Source organism: Daphnia carinata, chromosome 6 (assembly GCF_022539665.2).
Source record: "Daphnia carinata strain CSIRO-1 chromosome 6, CSIRO_AGI_Dcar_HiC_V3, whole genome shotgun sequence".
Classification (NCBI taxonomy): Eukaryota; Metazoa; Arthropoda; class Branchiopoda; order Diplostraca; family Daphniidae; genus Daphnia; species Daphnia carinata.
In genome coordinates this window covers 10,210,017-10,228,738 of record NC_081336.1, presented here as the reverse complement: position 1 = coordinate 10,228,738, position 18,722 = coordinate 10,210,017, and the positions used below count along the sequence as shown (strand labels likewise).

The window sequence follows — 18,722 nt, the reverse complement described above, 5'->3', positions numbered from 1 at the left end:
CTTAGGCAGAAGAAATAAAAATGGGAAAAAATGATGTGCATTTTCACATTCTTCCCCCCACCAGCAAAAAGCAACGTGATTTTGTTTTTCCCCTTCCAGTTGTGGTATTTAATTTATTCAACCTTGGAAAGACGAAGAGCGGCATTACTAAAAAGAGAGATGGGCAGCCCATCGTAAATTCTCGTATTGTTGTGTGGGGGCGGATTCTTCTCTGGCTTTAAAAACGGACATTTTCACCTTTGATGGGAAAAAAAAGAAAAAATCAAAGTTTAAGTATTTTTTTTTAAGTTAATTAAAGAGAAGCCATTTTCTACAAGCAGTGTATTGGATTTTTGCCCGAAATTCAAATCAAATCCAAATCAAATTAAATCATTTTGCTGATTTGATTTGGATTTCAAAATTTTTTTATAATGATGCTTTGGATTTGGATTTGATTTGAAATATCGTGAAAAATCCAAATCAAATCCAAATCATTACTTCCAAAAATTGCTTTGCAGATGTCGCTAGTGACATGAGCGATTCGCACGTTTTCCGATGTTTTAGGGGCCATAGTTATAGGCCTATTAAGTAGCAAGTGGGGTAAATTTCGTCGTTCATCGTCACTAGCAGTCATTGCCCATTTGTCACACGCAAGACAACAACAGTTCTCAGCTAACATATCGTGTTATCAACTTATCATCCTAATTTTATCTCATCATTCCACGTCCTACAGATACCTTCCCTTTCTGATTGGTAAGTTACTTATTTGCTACATTTGTTCGCATATATCTTATTGTCTTCTATGGAAAATATTTTACTTCTAGTTGTTGCTGAAGTGACGGTTGACAAGCTGTCTTCTTACTTGGCTTTGCCTCTAATTAGGCTCTAAATAGTCACTATCAGTTGGCACAGGCAAGGCAGCAAGAAGTCCTCAAGTGAGGGTATTGTTCTGTCATCCTCCTTCTATCATTCTACAGATACCTGCCAATTCTGATCGGTAAGTTTCTTGCAATTTTTGTTTGCGCCTAATTGGTTGACTCTCCCATATATTCTATTTCCAGTTTTTGCTGACTTTGCCTCTAATTTGTACCATAGCCACAGACAGCCACTGTCAAGTGTCACATTTAAGACAGCAAAAGTCTTCGAGTGAGTTTGTGGGTCCTCATTCTAACATCCCACAGATACATAGGGTTTGCATTTCTGATCTTATCTTTGTATAAGATTTAAGTCCTCATATTTATCAGGTTTCATTCTTAGGTGATTAAACATGGGTGGACCAGGTAGTGGCAGCAAGCGTGGTGCTTCAAGAGGGTCACGAGGTGGATCAAGAGGTGGATCAAGAGCTGGATCAAGAGCTGGATCAAGAGGGGCATCAAGAGGTGCATCGCAAGTTAGAGAATGTAACCGTGCAATAGCCCCTTCCATCCAGTCTTCCATGAAGAATTTCATAGCAACACCAAAAATACCAAAAGATACTCAAAAGAAAATTGAGCCTCTTTTAGGCGAAATGAATGTTTCAGACAATTTGCCTTTAACAATAGTGCAACGAGAGGGATTTCGGAAGCTGATCTCATTTCCCGCACCTACATATCAAATTCCGAGCTATGAAAAAATGAGAGATGGTATCATACCATCAATCTACTCAAGGACTGCGGAAGTAGTAAAAACAGTGCTGAAATCTTGTGATGTTGTTACCATTATGCTTGACCTTTGGTCATCAAACAGCATGACTGGATTTATGGGGGTCTCTTGTTCTTCAGTAACTGCCGACTACGTTCCATTTACCTGCTTTTTAAGCATGCAGGAGATGCCAAAACATCACACAGCCGCAGCAATTCTCTCAGAGTCCGAATGCGTCGTTTCCGACTGGGAACTGAATGGAAAGGTTAGTACCTTATCTTTGTATTTCTACGATTCTGCATAATGATTCATTTATATTTCCAGGTTGTTCGCACTGTGACTGATAATGCGTCAAACATGACTGCTGCATTTCAATTACAACTCTCAAATTTCATCAGAGAAGACAAGGAAGATGAATTCATTGAACTAGAACTCGAAGCCGGGATGGAAGTACCAAATTACGTTTTGATTCCAGAATACTTAGAGTGTACGTCATCAGCTGACGGTTCGCAAAATGAAGATATCGTCATTGAAAATCTAGTATCTGCATTAGAAATTGACCTCGCAGAGCTGATATAAGAAAACAGCTGGAAAATCAACGAGACGGGTTTTGTCACAGCCACTTAGTCTCACGCAGGATGTTTGCCTCATCAGGCACAGTTAGTCATTAAAGATGGACTTAAGGCACTCGATGTAAGTATCAGTTCATTGTTTCAATTTCCTTGTTTGCTGTCCCCTAACCAGTTCTCAAATTTTTTTAGAAATTAGTTTCGGAGGCCCTGGATTTGTTGTGTAAGATAGTAGGAGGGGTTCGGCGAAGTGTCGTAGATACTAAGGTTCTGGTAGATTCCGTCGGATTTAAAATACCAATGATGAATCTTACTAGATGGAATTCGCAATTTTCAATGGTGAAGTACTTCCTCAACGCCATCGATATTGACCCAACCCTTCAGTCAAACTGAATGCTTGCAAAGCTCACGGATCACTTTCATCTCTGGAACTGAAATGTTTAAAAGAGTTCGTTACCCTACTAGAGCCCTTCAAAATTGCAACAGACGTTTTCCAGAAGGATACGGAAACAGTAGGATTGGTAATTCCATTTTATTTGGATTTGGTAAACCAATGTTCTTCGGACCCAAAAATGAATCACGAAGCAAAATTCATAATTTCTTGCAAAAGTATGGCAGAAGAATTAAGCACATCTCTCACTAAACGATTGGGATGGGTTACAAAAGACACCTTTTTTGTATTGGGTATGTATTAACGTTGAAGTCACTGATATGGTTATGATACTATTTCTTTAACTTTCTTAACTAAGCAGGATCACTGCTTGACCCAAGAATAAAGGGAACGTGGATAACAGCAGCCGGAGAAGACGAAGAAGACGTCATTGCTACTGCTAAGGAATTACTGAGATTGCGCTATCGTACAGTCGGTATGAAAACCACTTTTACATTCATGCGTCTTATGCACATTTGTGTCTTAGGTAAGCTGTTTTATATGGTTGAATTTATTATTTGAAATTTTAGGTGGTAACGAAGAAGGGGGAGACAATGAAGACAACTCTGGCAGTGGTGCTGAAGATGAAAGAACACGTAAAGCAAATGAAAATCCATCAGCTACACCTGTTCATAAGCGAGCAAGACGATCCATCCGTCCTCTACTTGCCAGCGTGCTCGTTCGCCCACGAACTTTGTCAAGGGGTGTGTCGAAAGTGCTCGATGAATTTGATAACTATCTGAAAGAGCCCCCAATTGTGAATGAAAAGGGTCAATTTGGTCTTGAGTTTAGTCCATGTGAATATTGGAATCTTAATCAACATAGATTCCTAGCCTTAGCCCCAATTGCAAGGGATATCATGGGAATTCCATGTTCTTCCGCTAATATTGAGCGTGCATTTAGCACGGCAGTTGACATTTTGTCAGCAAAAAGAAACAAGATAAAACCCAAATTGTTTGACATGCTTGTATTCATTAAACGAAATGCTCATCTTTTGGAAACTGTCAATCGGCAAGAGAAAAAAGTAAAATAAATTGGATTTGATTTGGATTTGATTTGGATTTGATTTGGATTTGATTTGGATTTTTAAAAATATAAAATGATTTGGATTTCAGCCATATTTTCAAAGATTTGATTTGAAAAACCGGTTTTTCACGCTGATTTGATTTGGAATGATTTGCCGGGCCTTTTTTTTCAAGGATTTGATTTTAAGTTTAAAAAAGTACCAAATCCAATACACTGTCTACGAGATGGAAACTTGTTTTTCTTCACACATCGTTTTATACCTTTGTCGAATAAATTCGAGAATTGCAGGAATCGAAAACATTTCTGAAATGTCAGGAAAGGAGCCACATACGTAGCTTGTCCGTGTGATGATGTGGCCTTGGAGAAGCTCAGCTACTTGAAGTTCGGGACTGCGGGGGAATGCACACCTTTTCGCCACCTGGCTCTATAGCGTAAAGGTGAAAAAAAAACGAAAAAATTTTTTTTTTGAAGACATTACGCGTGCGAGTGCCGACGTGTCTTTACACGTAGATGCGCAACAGACAAGAAAAGAAGAAAAAAACAAAACAATGTGAGATGAGCCTTTCCTTCTCGTTGAATGGCTTCGGGGCTGCTTTGCATACGGTTATAGGTTTTGAGCTACACGAATGTGTGTAGGCTACGCGTCGTAACATTCAGACGCAACGCACACCTGCGGCCGTTATTGAAACGAATTTTTTCATTCGTTTTTTTTCTTTCTTTTAACCGGCGTGGGAGGTTCGTATCACGTGACTTTCCCTTTCCCCCCAAAATATGAGGAAGAATAGAATTTGATGTAGGAAAATCTTTGAAAAACATTCTTTTTAAAATCTCCATCACTTAATTATCCATATCACCTTTTACTGTTCAGCTTTGAAAAATAAATTACAAACAACACAGGATGGATACTTGATCTTCACGGCGGTAGGTGGCGCTCACACAGGCGCTAACACTTGCTTTACCAACTATCATGTAATGCAATCTAGTAGGTGCAAATTGTAACTGCATTCCCCTCCCTCTCCATCTTGCCGAAGGCCCACGCGACAGCTCTAGTTTATTTATTTTTTGTTTCAAGTAATACCAGCAACGCCGGATACCACTGAAGATTAGTCAAAACCAGGTCAAAACCTTTCAGCTCGTCAGCTGAACTCACCTTATGTTTCTTGCCTTTTGATGGACCACGTGCTTTTTCTAGCCAAAGAAATTTTGAATAGGAACGATAATTAAGGAATAAAGCTACATTATAGTTAAAGAACAGTATCGGGAAACTGATGCTACCATCATAGGAAGATGTAAGTTACAAATTTTCAACTCACCTTTAGTTTCCGTAAAATTTTAAACTAGAAGTTGTATTTGAGATCAGGAAAAACTTGATATATACCTAACTTGTTCTTACAACTGTAGAGCCAAAGTAAGCTTTGGAATTGCGAGCCCGCAGCAAATACAACAGCAAGCCCATATGCAAGTTGTAGCACAAAATTTGTACAATCGTGATTCTTCCCGAACACCTGTGCAATATGGAATGCTTGATGGCGAATGGCACATTAATACCCCATAAACTCAAATCATGTATCATATTTTACATCACTTTTTTCCTAGGGGATGAGTGTTAAAGATGCCAAATGTGAGACCTGTGGTAAAGGCCTGACAGAATGTGTAGGACATTTTGGTTACATAGATTTGGAACTTCCAGTTTTTCATGTTGGCTATTTCCAAGCAGTAATAACTGTACTGCAAATAATTTGCAAGACGTGCTCGCCTGTTCTGCTTAATGACAAGATGAAGAAAATTTATAGAGAAAAATTAAGGAACCCAAAAATTCCTTATCTGACTAAGAAAGCACTGAGGAAGCAAATTCAAGAAGGGTGCAAAGAAGTAACTCGCTGCCCTCACTGCAATGATCTCAATCGTATGGTAAAAAAATGCGGCATGTTGAAGATTTCACCTGAAAAATTTAGAAGTGTCAAGGAAGATAATACTATTCTGAATGAACAGCTGGTAGCATATGAAAATGCTGTACAGTTCAAAAAGAAATAGAACCAATGATTTCACATGGTCTCTTCAACATGCTCAGTCCACTGGAGATCCTTCATTTGTTTGAACGAATTCCTGATGAACACATTCAATTTCTCTTGATGAATCCGGAACATGGTCATCCCAAGAATATGATCCTGACCCGCGTGGCCGTCCCGCCAGTTTGCATCCGACCTTCTGTAGTGTCAGATTTAAAGGCAGAAACAAATGAAGATGACTTGACTATGAAACTTACAAAAATTATTTCCTTGAACGACGTGATTGTTAAGCACCGTCTCATGGGTGCAAAAATTCAAATGATTCTCAAAGATTGGGACTTTTTACAGTTGCAGTGCGCTCTTTATATTAACACTGAATTATCTGGCATCCCTCGAAACATGCAGCCAAAAAAGGCATCGCGTGGTATTGTTCAACGTCTTCAAGGCAAACTGGGACATTTTCGTGGAAATCTTTCAGAAAAGTGTGTCGATTTCTCGGGTAGAACGGTCATTTCACCCGATCCAAATTTGCGGATTGATCAAGTGGGAGTTCCAGAATTGGTTGCCAAAATTTTGACTTTCCCTACTCGTGTGACGAAGCAAACATTGAGCTCATGAGGAAATTAGTCGAAAATGGAGCAGACGTTTATCCCGGCGCCAATTATCTTCAAAAGAAAGACTCAGATTTCAAAAAGTTCTTGAAAGATGGAAACTGCGATAGTATAGCCCGCAATCTGAAGCTAAACCATATCCTAAAATTTGCCGAATGTATTAGTAAACTTTAAAATAAATTTAAATAAACCATTTCCTTTTTTTTTCTTAGTTAGGTGATTTGATTGAAAGGCATATGTTGGATGAAGATATAGTCCTTTTCAATCGCCAACCATCTTTGCACAAGCTATCTATTATGTGCCTTATTCTTTAAAACATTATTCACATTGAATACACGTATATTTGATGCTATTTGAATGTAGATATTAAACCCACTGTATCACACTATATTCACATTGAATACACGTATATTTGATACTGTTTGAATGTAGATCATGAAACTGATTCTATAACACTATATTCAAATTGAATACACGTATATTTGATGCTGATTGAATTTAGATATTGAAACTCACTGTATCATACTATATTCACATTGAATACACGTATATTTGATGCTGTTTAAATGTAGATATTGAAACTCACTGTATCACACTATATTCACATTGAATACACGTATATTTGATGCTGTTTTAATGTAGATCATCAAACTGACTTTATAACACTATATTCACATTGAATACACGTATATTTGATGTTGTTTGAAAGTAGATATTGAAACTCACTGTATCACACTATATTCACATTGAATAGACGTATATTTAATACTGTTTGAATGTAGATCATGAAACTGATTCTATAACCCTATATTCACATTGAATACACGTATATTTGATACTGTTTGAATGTAGATCATGAAACTGATTCTATAACACTATATTCACATTGAATACACGTATATTTAATGCTGTTTTAATGTAGATCATCAAACTGATTTGACAACACTATATTCAAATTGAATACACGTATATTTAATGCTGTTTGAATGTAGATATTGAAACTCACTGTATCAAACTATATTCACATTTAATACATGTATATTTGATACTGTTTGAATGTAGATCATGAAACTGATTCTATAACACTATATTCACATTGAATACACGTATATTTGATGCAGTTTGAATGTAGATCATGAAACTGATTCTATAACACTATATTCACATTGAATACACGTATATTTGATGCTGTTTGAATGTAGATATTGAAACTCACTGTATCACACTATATTCACATTGAATACATGAATATTTGATACTGTTTGAATGTAGATCATGAAACTGATTCTATAACACTATAATCACATTGAATACACGTATATTTAATGCTGTTTGAATATAGATATTAAAGCTGGCTGTATCACACTATATTCACATTGAATACACGTATATTTGATGCTGTTTGAATGTAGATATTGAAACTCACTGTATCACACTATATTCACATTGAATACACGTATATTTGATACTGTTTGAATGTAGATCATGAAACTGATTATATAACACTATATTCACATTGAATACACGTATATTTGATGCTGTTTGAATGTAGATCATGAAACTGATTCTATAACACTATATTCACATTGAATACACGTATATTTGATGCTGTTTGAATGTAGATATTGAAACTCACTGCATCACACTATATTCACATTGAATACACGTATATTTGATGCTGTTTGAAAGTTGATATTGAAACTCACTGTATCACACTATATTCACATTGAATACACGTATATTTGATACTGTTTGAATGTAGATGATGAAACTGATTCTATAACACTATATTCACATTGAATACACGTATATTTGATGCTGTTTCAATGTAGATATTGAAACTCACTGTATCATACTATATTCACATTGAATACACGTATATTTGATACTGTTTGAATGTAGATGATGAAACTGATTCTATAACACTATATTCACATTGAATACACGTATATTTGATACTGTTTGAATGTAGATATTGAAACTCACTGTATCATACTATATTCACATTGAATACACGTATATTTGATGCTGTTTGAATGTAGATATTGAAACTCACTGTATCACACTATATTCACATTGAATACACGTATATTTGATACTGTTTGAATGTAGATGATGAAACTGATTCTATAACACTATATTCACATTGAATACACGTATATTTGATGCTGTTTGAATGTAGATCATGAAACTGATTCTATAACACTATATTCACATTGAATACACGTATATTTGATGCTGTTTGAATGTAGATCATGAAACTATATTCACATTGAATACACGTATATTTGATGCTGTTTGAATAATTGAAACTACTATATTCACATTGAATACACGTATATTTGATGCTGTTTGAATGTAGATATTGAAACTCACTGTATCACACTATATTCACATTGAATACACGTATATTTGATACTGTTTGAATGTAGATCATGAAACTGATTCTATAACACTATATTCACATTGAATACACGTATATTTGATACTGTTTGAATGTAGATCATTGAAACTGATTGATCTATAACACTATATTCACATTGAATACACGTATATTTGATGCTGTTTGAATGTAGATATTGAAACTCACTGTATCACACTATATTCACATTGAATACACGTATATTTGATACTGTTTGAATGTAGATCATGAAACTGATTCTATAACACTATATTCACATTGAATACACGTATATTTGATGCTGTTTGAATGTAGATATTGAAACTCACTGTATCATACTATATTCACATTGAATACACGTATATTTGATACTGTTTGAATGTAGATCATGAAACTGATTCTATAACACTATATTCACATTGAATACACGTATATTTGATACTGTTTGAATGTAGATCATGAAACTGATTCTATAACACTATATTCACATTGAATACACGTATATTTGATGCTGTTTGAATGTAGATATTGAAACTCACTGTATCACACTATATTCACATTGAATACACGTATATTTGATACTGTTTGAATGTAGATCATGAAACTGATTCTATAACACTATATTCACATTGAATACACGTATATTTGATGCTGTTTGAATGTAGATATTGAAACTCACTGTATCATACTATATTCACATTGAATACACGTATATTTGATACTGTTTGAATGTAGATGATGAAACTGATTCTATAACACTATATTCACATTGAATACACGTATATTTGATGCTGTTTGAATGTAGATATTGAAACTCACTGTATCATACTATATTCACATTGAATACACGTATATTTGATACTGTTTGAATGTAGATCATGAAACTGATTCTATAACACTATATTCACATTGAATACACGTATATTTGATGCTGTTTGAATGTAGATCATGAAACTGATTCTATAACACTATATTCACATTGAATACACGTATATTTGATACTGTTTGAATGTAGATCATGAAACTGATTCTATAACACTATATTCACATTGAATACACGTATATTTGATGCTGTTTGAATGTAGATATTGAAACTCACTGTATCATACTATATTCACATTGAATACACGTATATTTGATACTGTTTGAATGTAGATCATGAAACTGATTCTATAACACTATATTCACATTGAATACACGTATATTTGATGCTGTTTGAATGTAGATATTGAAACTGATTGTATAACACTATATTCACATTGAATACACGTATATTTGATACTGTTTGAATGTAGATCATGAAACTGATTCTATAACACTATATTCACATTGAATACACGTATATTTGATGCTGTTTGAATGTAGATATTGAAACTCATTGTATCATACTATATTCACATTGAATACACGTATATTTGATACTGTTTGAATGTAGATCATGAAACTGATTCTATAACACTATATTCACATTGAATACACGTATATTTGATGCTGTTTGAATGTAGATATTGAAACTGATTCTATAACACTATATTCACATTGAATACACGTATATTTGATGCTGTTTGAATGTAGATATTGAAACTCACTGTATCACACTATATTCACATTGAATACACGTATATTTGATGCTGTTTGAATGTAGATCATGAAACTGATTCTATAACACTATATTCACATTGAATACACGTATATTTGATGCTGTTTGAATGTAGATCATGAAACTGATTCTATAACACTATATTCACATTGAATACACGTATATTTGATGCTGTTTGAATGTAGATATTGAAACTGACTGTATCAATACTTCTATTCACATTGAATACACGTATATTTGATACTGTTTGAATGTAGATCATGAAACTGATTCTATAACACTATATTCACATTGAATACACGTATATTTGATGCTGTTTGAATGTAGATCATGAAACTGATTCTATAACACTATATTCACATTGAATACACGTATATTTGATGCTGTTTGAATGTAGATATTGAAACTCACTGTATCAACACTATATTCACATTGAATACACGTATATTTGATGCTGTTTGAATGTAGATCATGAAACTGATTCTATAACACTATATTCACATTGAATACACGTATATTTGATACTGTTTGAATGTAGATCATGAAACTGATTCTATAACACTATATTCACATTGAATACACGTATATTTGATACTGTTTGAATGTAGATATGAAACTGATTCTATAACACTATATTCACATTGAATACACGTATATTTGATGCTGTTTGAATGTAGATATTGAAACTCACTGTATCATACTATATTCACATTGAATACACGTATATTTGATGCTGTTTGAATGTAGATATTGAAACTCACTGTATCACACTATATTCACATTGAATACACGTATATTTGATACTGTTTGAATGTAGATGATGAAACTGATTCTATAACACTATATTCACATTGAATACACGTATATTTGATGCTGTTTGAATGTAGATATTAAACTCACTGTATCACACTATATTCACATTGAATACACGTATATTTGATACTGTTTGAATGTAGATCATGAAACTGATTCTATAACACTATATTCACATTGAATACACGTATATTTAATGCTGTTTGAATGTAGATCATCAAACTGATTTATCACACTATATTCACATTGAATACACGTATATTTGATGCTGTTTGAATGTAGATATTGAAACTCACTGTATCAAACTATATTCACATTTAATACACGTATATTTGATACTGTTTGAATGTAGATCATGAAACTGATTCTATAACACTATATTCACATTGAATACACGTATATTTGATGCTGTTTGAATGTAGATATTAAACTCACTGTATCACACTATATTCACATTGAATACATGTATATTTGATACTGTTTGAATGTAGATCATGAAACTGATTCTATAACACTATATTCACATTGAATACACGTATATTTGATACTGTTTGAATGTAGATGATGAAACTGATTCTATAACACTCTATTCACATTGAAAACACGTATATTTGATACTGTTTGAATGTAGATCATGTAACTGATTCTATAACACTATATTCACATTGAATACACGTATATTTGATGCTGTTTGAATGTAGATATTGAAACTCACTGTATCACACTATATTCACATTGAATACACGTATATTTGATACTGTTTGAATGTAGATCATGAAACTGATTATATAACACTATATTCACATTGAATACACGTATATTTGATGCTGTTTGAATGTAGATCATGAAACTGATTCTATAACACTATATTCACATTGAATACACGTATATTTGATGCTGTTTGAATGTAGATATTGAAACTCACTGTATCACACTATATTCATATTGAATACACGTATATTTGATGCTGTTTGAATGTAGAAATTGAAACTCACTGTATCACACTATATTCACATTGAATACACGTATATTTGATACTGTTTGAATGTAGATCATGAAACTGATTCTATAACACTATATTCACATTGAATACACCTATATTTGATGCTGTTTGAATGTAGATATTGAAACTCACTGTATCACACTATATTCACATTGAATACATGTATATTTGATACTGTTTGAATGTAGATCATGAAACTGATTCTATAACACTATATTCACATTGAATACACGTATATTTGATACTGTTTGAATGTAGATGATGAAACTGATTCTATAACACTATATTCACATTGAATACATGTGTTCTCACGCTGATTTCTGAGAAAGGTTTCTTTGCAATCCTTGTATTGCTGTGATTCTTTGTGTGTCTATCGGGCAGAACACACACGCGTAATAGGCACAAATGATAAGAATAGATTCAAGGGAGTAAATTATAATACAATATTACCTATCGGGCAGAACACACACGCGTAATAGGCACTACAAGTTTAGTTAAGTTACTACGTCAACTCAAAATTAGGTTAAACAGTAACCTAATTGCGATGCGCGTGGTGTGGCCCTCTATCTTAGTAATCGATATAGGTGACATATATTTATGAACAAAATACGGTCGCCAGACCATCCTCCTCCGTCCATCTTCTGTCTACTTAGGAAGATGGGACTCTTCGGCCTCTAGAAGGCAAATTTTCTCTATGGCGCGCACGTACGTCCCCTCCTTCGTGGAGACCTTGACGACGCGAACTAGACCGTCGTCTCCGGGAAATGTTTCTTCGACTCGTCCAATATTCCATTTTCCACGGGGAAGGTTTGGTTCCACTAGAAGAACGACGTCCCCCTCCTGGAAATTCCTCATTTTTTTTCTCCACTTCTTTCGTGCGATCAGGGAAGGAAGGTATGATTTTCGCCACAGATCCCAGAAGAGATTCACTAACTTTTGCACGTAATGGAAATTCTCCCGCGGTAGGGCATCTGCGAACTCGCCGGCCGGTGAGTAGATGACAGGTGATCGGTTCATTAGATCGTTTGGAGTCAACGGCCTAACATCCACTGGATCCGAACTCACGTACGTGAGCGGGCGACTATTTAGCAAGCCAGCTACCTCAAACAGGACAGTGCGGAGTACACTATCCGTTGGATGGCGAAATTGCGACTTCTCAATCTCCAGAGCTCGGTAGAGGGCCTTCTTTGCTGACTTCACGAGACTTTCATGGGCGCCTCCGAAGTGAGGAGCTCTCGGTGGCTGGAAACTCCAATGTATTCGCCGTTTCTTGATGAAATCACTCAGCTCCCCCGGTTGTTGAATATTGGTAAGAAGCTCCCTTAATTCCCTTTCCGCCCCAACAAAATTGGTGCCATTGTCCGAATGCATAGATCTTGGCTGGTTGTAAATTCCGATGAACCTCCGTAGAACCAACAAGAATTGATCAGATGTCAGGTCGTCTGCTAAGTCGAGGAACACGGCTCTTGTAGTGAGGCACGTGAATAGCGCTCCATATCTCTTCAGGGTGCGGTTTCTGTAATTACTCGTCTCCATCGGTCCGAAGTAATCCACAGCGGTATGCGTGAAAGGAGGGGCGAACATATCGAGCCTCTCCACCGGTAGCTCCGCCATCTGCTGAATTCCGGGTTTGTCTCTCTCTTTCAGACACTCCAGACATTTCCTTTTCACTCGTTTCACGGCTTCCCGACCATCGACTATCCAAAAATGCTGTCTAATGTGGGCAAGTACAAAGTCCACGCCGAGGTGATGTAAGTTGCGATGGAAGGCCTCGATTATTCGTTCCGTTAGGGGGTGTTGTGACGGCAGTATGATTGGATGACGGTTGTCATAGGGTAATGCTGCCTTTCCAACGCGACCACCTAAACGAATAAGACCATCTGGGCTCATGAAAGGCGAAAGCGAGAGTAATTTGGAGTCATTTTTCAACGGCTGTAGTCTCTTCAACCGCCTCAGCTCCTCCACGAATGACTCCTCTTGACAAGCTTTCAGTAATTGCATATACCTCTCCTCCAGTTGAATAAGCGCTGGAATTTCACTGATATCAATCTTCACTGACTCCCAAGCATTTTCGGTGTTGATAGCGATGTGACACCGACTCTCGCGGGTGGACCGACCTTCCTCCGTCACCTTCATCCAAGGTAGATCCTGTGGCCAACAATCTTCGGTTTGGTACAGGAAGTCAGGACCCTTGACCCACGAATTTGGAATTTGATGGTCCGATTCGAGCGAGGACCGAGTGGCCACATCGCTACAGTTCAATTTTCCGGGTACGTATCTCCACTCCTCCGGCCTAGTCAAGGTTTGAATCTCACCGATCCGATGATCCACAAAAGGTTTGTAGTACGCCGCGTTTGACCGGATCCAATTCCGCACACATGAAGAATCCGTCCAGAATTTACGGCTCCTTATGGGTTCTCGAAGAGACTTGGAGACGAAATCAGCCAGCCGGGCTCCCAATAAAGCTGCCTGCAACTCCAATTTTGGAATAGAGATAGTTTTTTTAGGAGCTAGCTTTGTCTTTGCCATGATTAAGTTCAAGTTGGCTCCATCCGCATACTGGTTCCGGATATAGACCGCTGCCGCGAACGCCTCCTGGGATGCATCCGCAAAGGTGTGCAGCTCTGATCGACATATTTTTTCTCGATCCGGAAATAAACAGCGTGGGACCTCTAACTTATTCAATACTGCCAATGAAGTGATCCATCTCCTCCACCAATCCTTATCCTCAGGGTCAACTTCATCGCACCAATCCAGGCCGCGCGTTCCAAGCTCCCGCAGACGAATTTTGGCCTTAATTATTGTCGGTGCGGCTAGTCCTAGTGGATCGTACAGTCCGGCCACCTTCCTCGCCAATCCAGCTCGGGTAAACTCCACCTCACTTAACTCCGATAGGACGAAGGTCAGGACGTCTCGATTAGGCCTCCAACATGCGCCTAGAATCTTTGTGGAGTCGTCCGGAACTGATAGTGGATGGTCATCCTCTTTTTCCGACGGATCCACACCCATCGCCTTTCTTTTACGCCAGTGGCCCGCTCAACTGCTAAATCCACATTCTTGGCTGAATCCAAGTAATCGTCCATGTACAGATTGTTGTGAACCGCGTCTGCCGCTTCTCCCCCGACACCGGAATCTGCGGCCGCCCTTCGTATCGTGTTGATTGCAATAAATGGAGAGCATCTGTCACCGAACGCCAGCCGATCCATTTGAAGAGTCTTGATTTCGGACGATCCATCCTCTCGCCACAGGAAACGGTGGTAACGGGCATCTTGTGGTCTCAATCGAATTCTACTAAACATCGCCTCGATGTCCGCAGTAAATGCAACTTCCGCTTCTCTAAACTTTATCAGCACAGATGGCAGCATATTCTGAAGTGTCGGTCCAGTCAGCATCGCATCATTCAAACACTTTCCTTGGAATTGGGCCGCTGAGTCGAACACTATTCTCAGCTTCCTCTCCGACGCCGACTTCTTGTAAACACCATGGTGGGCTAGGAAGTATTGCGCGCTGATCGGGTCACCTTCCTCTTCCACCTCGCTCACGTATCCCGCATCGATGTATTTCTTGATAGCCATTTGGTACGCCGCCTTGAAGTCCGGATCTCGATCAAACCGTTTAAACAAATCATGTAAGCGGTAAAGCGCCAGCCTCTTGTTATCTGGAAGTGAAGGTTCTCCTTCCTTCCATGGTATTGGCACCTCATATCCTATTTCTAGCTTCCTGGTTCCCTCCTCGACAATCTTCACCGCCCTTTCGTCTTCGGGTGGCATCACAAGTCTTGGGGTTTCAGTGCCAAAATTCTCCGTTTCACAAAATCCTCGAAGCTCCTTCTCCAATGCGGCGTTGACTCGTAACGAATAGCTGCGCACGGCTCTAACAGTGTGGCTAGTTGGTGGTCTTCTTAACTTGCTTCCGATGACTCCACGAGCGTACCATCCGAATTGTGTTTTTACTGCACTCGGTTCTCCCTCTTCTCCGACCCTAGACTCGGTCGGGACGATGAGGTGGTAATGATCAACTCCAATCAACAAGTCCACCTGCCCTCCTGCTGATTTGATCGGTAGGGATTTGAGATGTTTCCAACGGGTCTTCAGTTTGTTCCAATCGACGTACGGAATGGGATCTGTTACCGTCGGCATCGTGGAAACCTTAATGGTGGTCTCCCCTCCTGTCAATAACCTAACGGTCAGGATTACTTCTTTGGATGTGTTGTAACAGCGGCTGACTCCCCCGATTCCTTTCATCTCTAATTTCTGATCCTCTCCATCTATTCCTAAACTCCGAATGAAGTCGCTTCTTGCCAGGGATGTGTTACTTCCTTCATCGATGAACAGATTGGCCCACACATACTCTCCTCGGGAATTTTGGACTCGTACATTCATCACCCCCATCGCAACCTCTTCCTGAAGTTCGTCTTTGGAGCATCTGGCTGATGCTCCCTTAGCTGCAGCTGGTTTGTCGTCATGATGTAGGAGATGGTGATGACGCCGGTTGCAACCGTTCACACCGCACTCTTTCCATTGGTTGCAGAATCTCACCGAATGATTGGCGCCTAAACAGTTGAAACACAATCGGTGGGTTTGGACAAACGTGAATCTTTCTCCAACCGCCAGCTTCTGAAACGCTGGGCAGTCAGTCAATCGATGTTGTCCTTTGCACTGATAACAAAAAGGAGTTCTCTTAATAGGCGAGTCTCCACCTGGTTTACCTTCTTTCTGAATCTGAATCGACGTTTGGTGCGATCGACCCTGGGTTCTATTCTTCTTTCCGGATTCTGCGCTTGATTCGGCGACGATCTCGTAGGCGTTTTGGTATGCCGCAGCTCGCTGGCATAGCCAATCAGCAAATTCTTCTAATGACCTCGTTTCGCTGGCCCCATACGGCTTCTTATCATTCCACGCAAGTCGGTCGGGCTGGGCCAACTTCCGGCAGATCTTTTCAATGATGTCTGGCTGCGCAGTCTCGCCTATCCTACTCAAGTCGAATAGATGGGCTCGCACTCGATCAGCAAATCGTTGGAATGCCGTTGCATTATTTCCTCTTTCCAGGCGCTCCAAAGCTTGTAAATGTGCCACCCTTAACACATCTCGTCTTCCAAATGATTGCTTCAATCTCTTCAGGGCCTCTTTGTAGGCCGGCTCTCCACCACCCAACGTCTTGACTGTCATTTGGCATTCTCCCGTCAGGTGTCCTTTCAGAATCGCCAATTTCTCCCCAGGGGACTTTGGGGTTTCATGGACTAATACTTTGAATAAATCAATCCAGCAGAACCAGTCAATTGGGTCCCCACCGTAGAATTCTAGATCTGCAGATTTAAACTTGGTCGACCGCTGTGTAGAGACTTCAACCCTATCTGCCAAATAATCTTCAATCCAGCCATCTGGTGCTTGGCTTTCTGCGGGTTGGCTAGGTGATAACGTTCGAAACCAATCTTCTACCTTTGTTCGCCCTCCAGCGCCATCTTCTACTGGGGAGCCTGGATGCCTCAACTTCCATTCGTCCACATCCAGGTTTTCTAGCTCCATTTCCACACGATCCAGCTCTTGTTTGGCCTGCTTGGCCCTTTCATTTGCCTGTTCAAATTCCAACTTCTTCCTCCTTTTCTCTTCATCCAACTCTTTCAATTTCTTCTCAGTTTCTGATAGTGGGCCCCTTTGGCTTGAACGAGAGCTTTTGACGCTTGCAGCCGATGATGCTGTTGATCAGGTGACGTCGTCTGTGACACTCTGTAAGCTTTGATTGCGTCAGCAACGTCTTCTACCTTGCGTAAATACTTTAGCTGGGCTTGAAACTGTTTATCTGTGTCGTCCTCTGATGTACTATGTGCAATGAGTATTTCACTCAGCTGCTCATGTGTTGACAGCAAAGTTCTAATCTTCGTCAGCATTACCTTCAGGCTCCCAATAGAGCCGTTTGCATCTATAATGCTTTCGACTTCTCGGCAGATAGTTGTAATTCTTCTGCGAGTGACTGTCCTGTCACCCTCCAACTTAGCTAACACCTCAGGTGTCAAGGGATTAGCCACGTCGTAGGTTGGAATACTTGTTGCCATTATGCAATGTGGGTGTCGTTATCTTGAATTGATTTTCTTAAACTTCTCTCCGGTTCGAAGGACCAGTTGTTCTCACGCTGATTTCTGAGAAAGGTTTCTTTGCAATCCTTGTATTGCTGTGATTCTTTGTGTGTCTATCGGGCAGAACACACACGCGTAATAGGCACAAATGATAAGAATAGATTCAAGGGAGTAAATTATAATACAATATTACCTATCGGGCAGAACACACACGCGTAATAGGCACTACAAGTTTAGTTAAGTTACTACGTCAACTCAAAATTAGGTTAAACAGTAACCTAATTGCGATGCGCGTGGTGTGGCCCTCTATCTTAGTAATCGATATAGGTGACATATATTTATGAACAAAATACGGTCACCAGACCAACATGTATATTTGATGCTTTTTGAATGTAGATATTAAACTCACTGTATCACACTATATTCACATTGAATACACGTATATTTGATACTGTTTGAATGTAGATCATGAAACTGATTATATAACACTATATTCACATTGAATACACGTATATTTGATGCTGTTTGAATGTAGATCATGAAACTGATTCTATAACACTATATTCACATTGAATACACGTATATTTG

At 38.4% G+C, this 18,722-nt stretch overlaps 2 protein-coding genes and 1 pseudogene across 2 annotated transcripts; 1 reads left to right on the top strand and 2 right to left on the bottom strand.

Annotated features, from left to right (window-relative positions):
* Positions 1-2,779: 2,779 nt before the first annotated feature.
* LOC130697741 (DNA-directed RNA polymerase III subunit RPC1-like) lies at positions 2,780-6,558 on the top strand (annotated as a pseudogene).
* Positions 6,559-12,706: 6,148 nt separating this feature from the next.
* LOC132088084 (uncharacterized) lies at positions 12,707-14,590 on the bottom strand. Its single transcript, XM_059495776.1, has one exon. It carries the CDS (start codon positions 14,588-14,590, stop codon positions 12,707-12,709), a length of 1,884 nt encoding a protein of 627 aa, XP_059351759.1.
* Positions 14,591-14,997: 407 nt separating this feature from the next.
* Positions 14,998-17,586, bottom strand: LOC130697740 (uncharacterized). The gene has a single exon (XM_059495775.1). The coding sequence runs from the start codon at positions 17,584-17,586 to the stop codon at positions 14,998-15,000; it is 2,589 nt and encodes an 862-aa protein (XP_059351758.1).
* Between the last annotated feature and the right edge of the window lie 1,136 nt (positions 17,587-18,722).

Excerpts from the sequence above, each read along its gene's own strand:
- LOC132088084 (XM_059495776.1), bottom strand. The coding sequence starts at position 14,590 with ATGGCAAAGACAAAGCTAGCTCCTAAAAAAACTATCTCTATTCCAAAA.
- LOC130697740 (XM_059495775.1), bottom strand. The coding sequence starts at position 17,586 with ATGGAGCTAGAAAACCTGGATGTGGACGAATGGAAGTTGAGGCATCCA.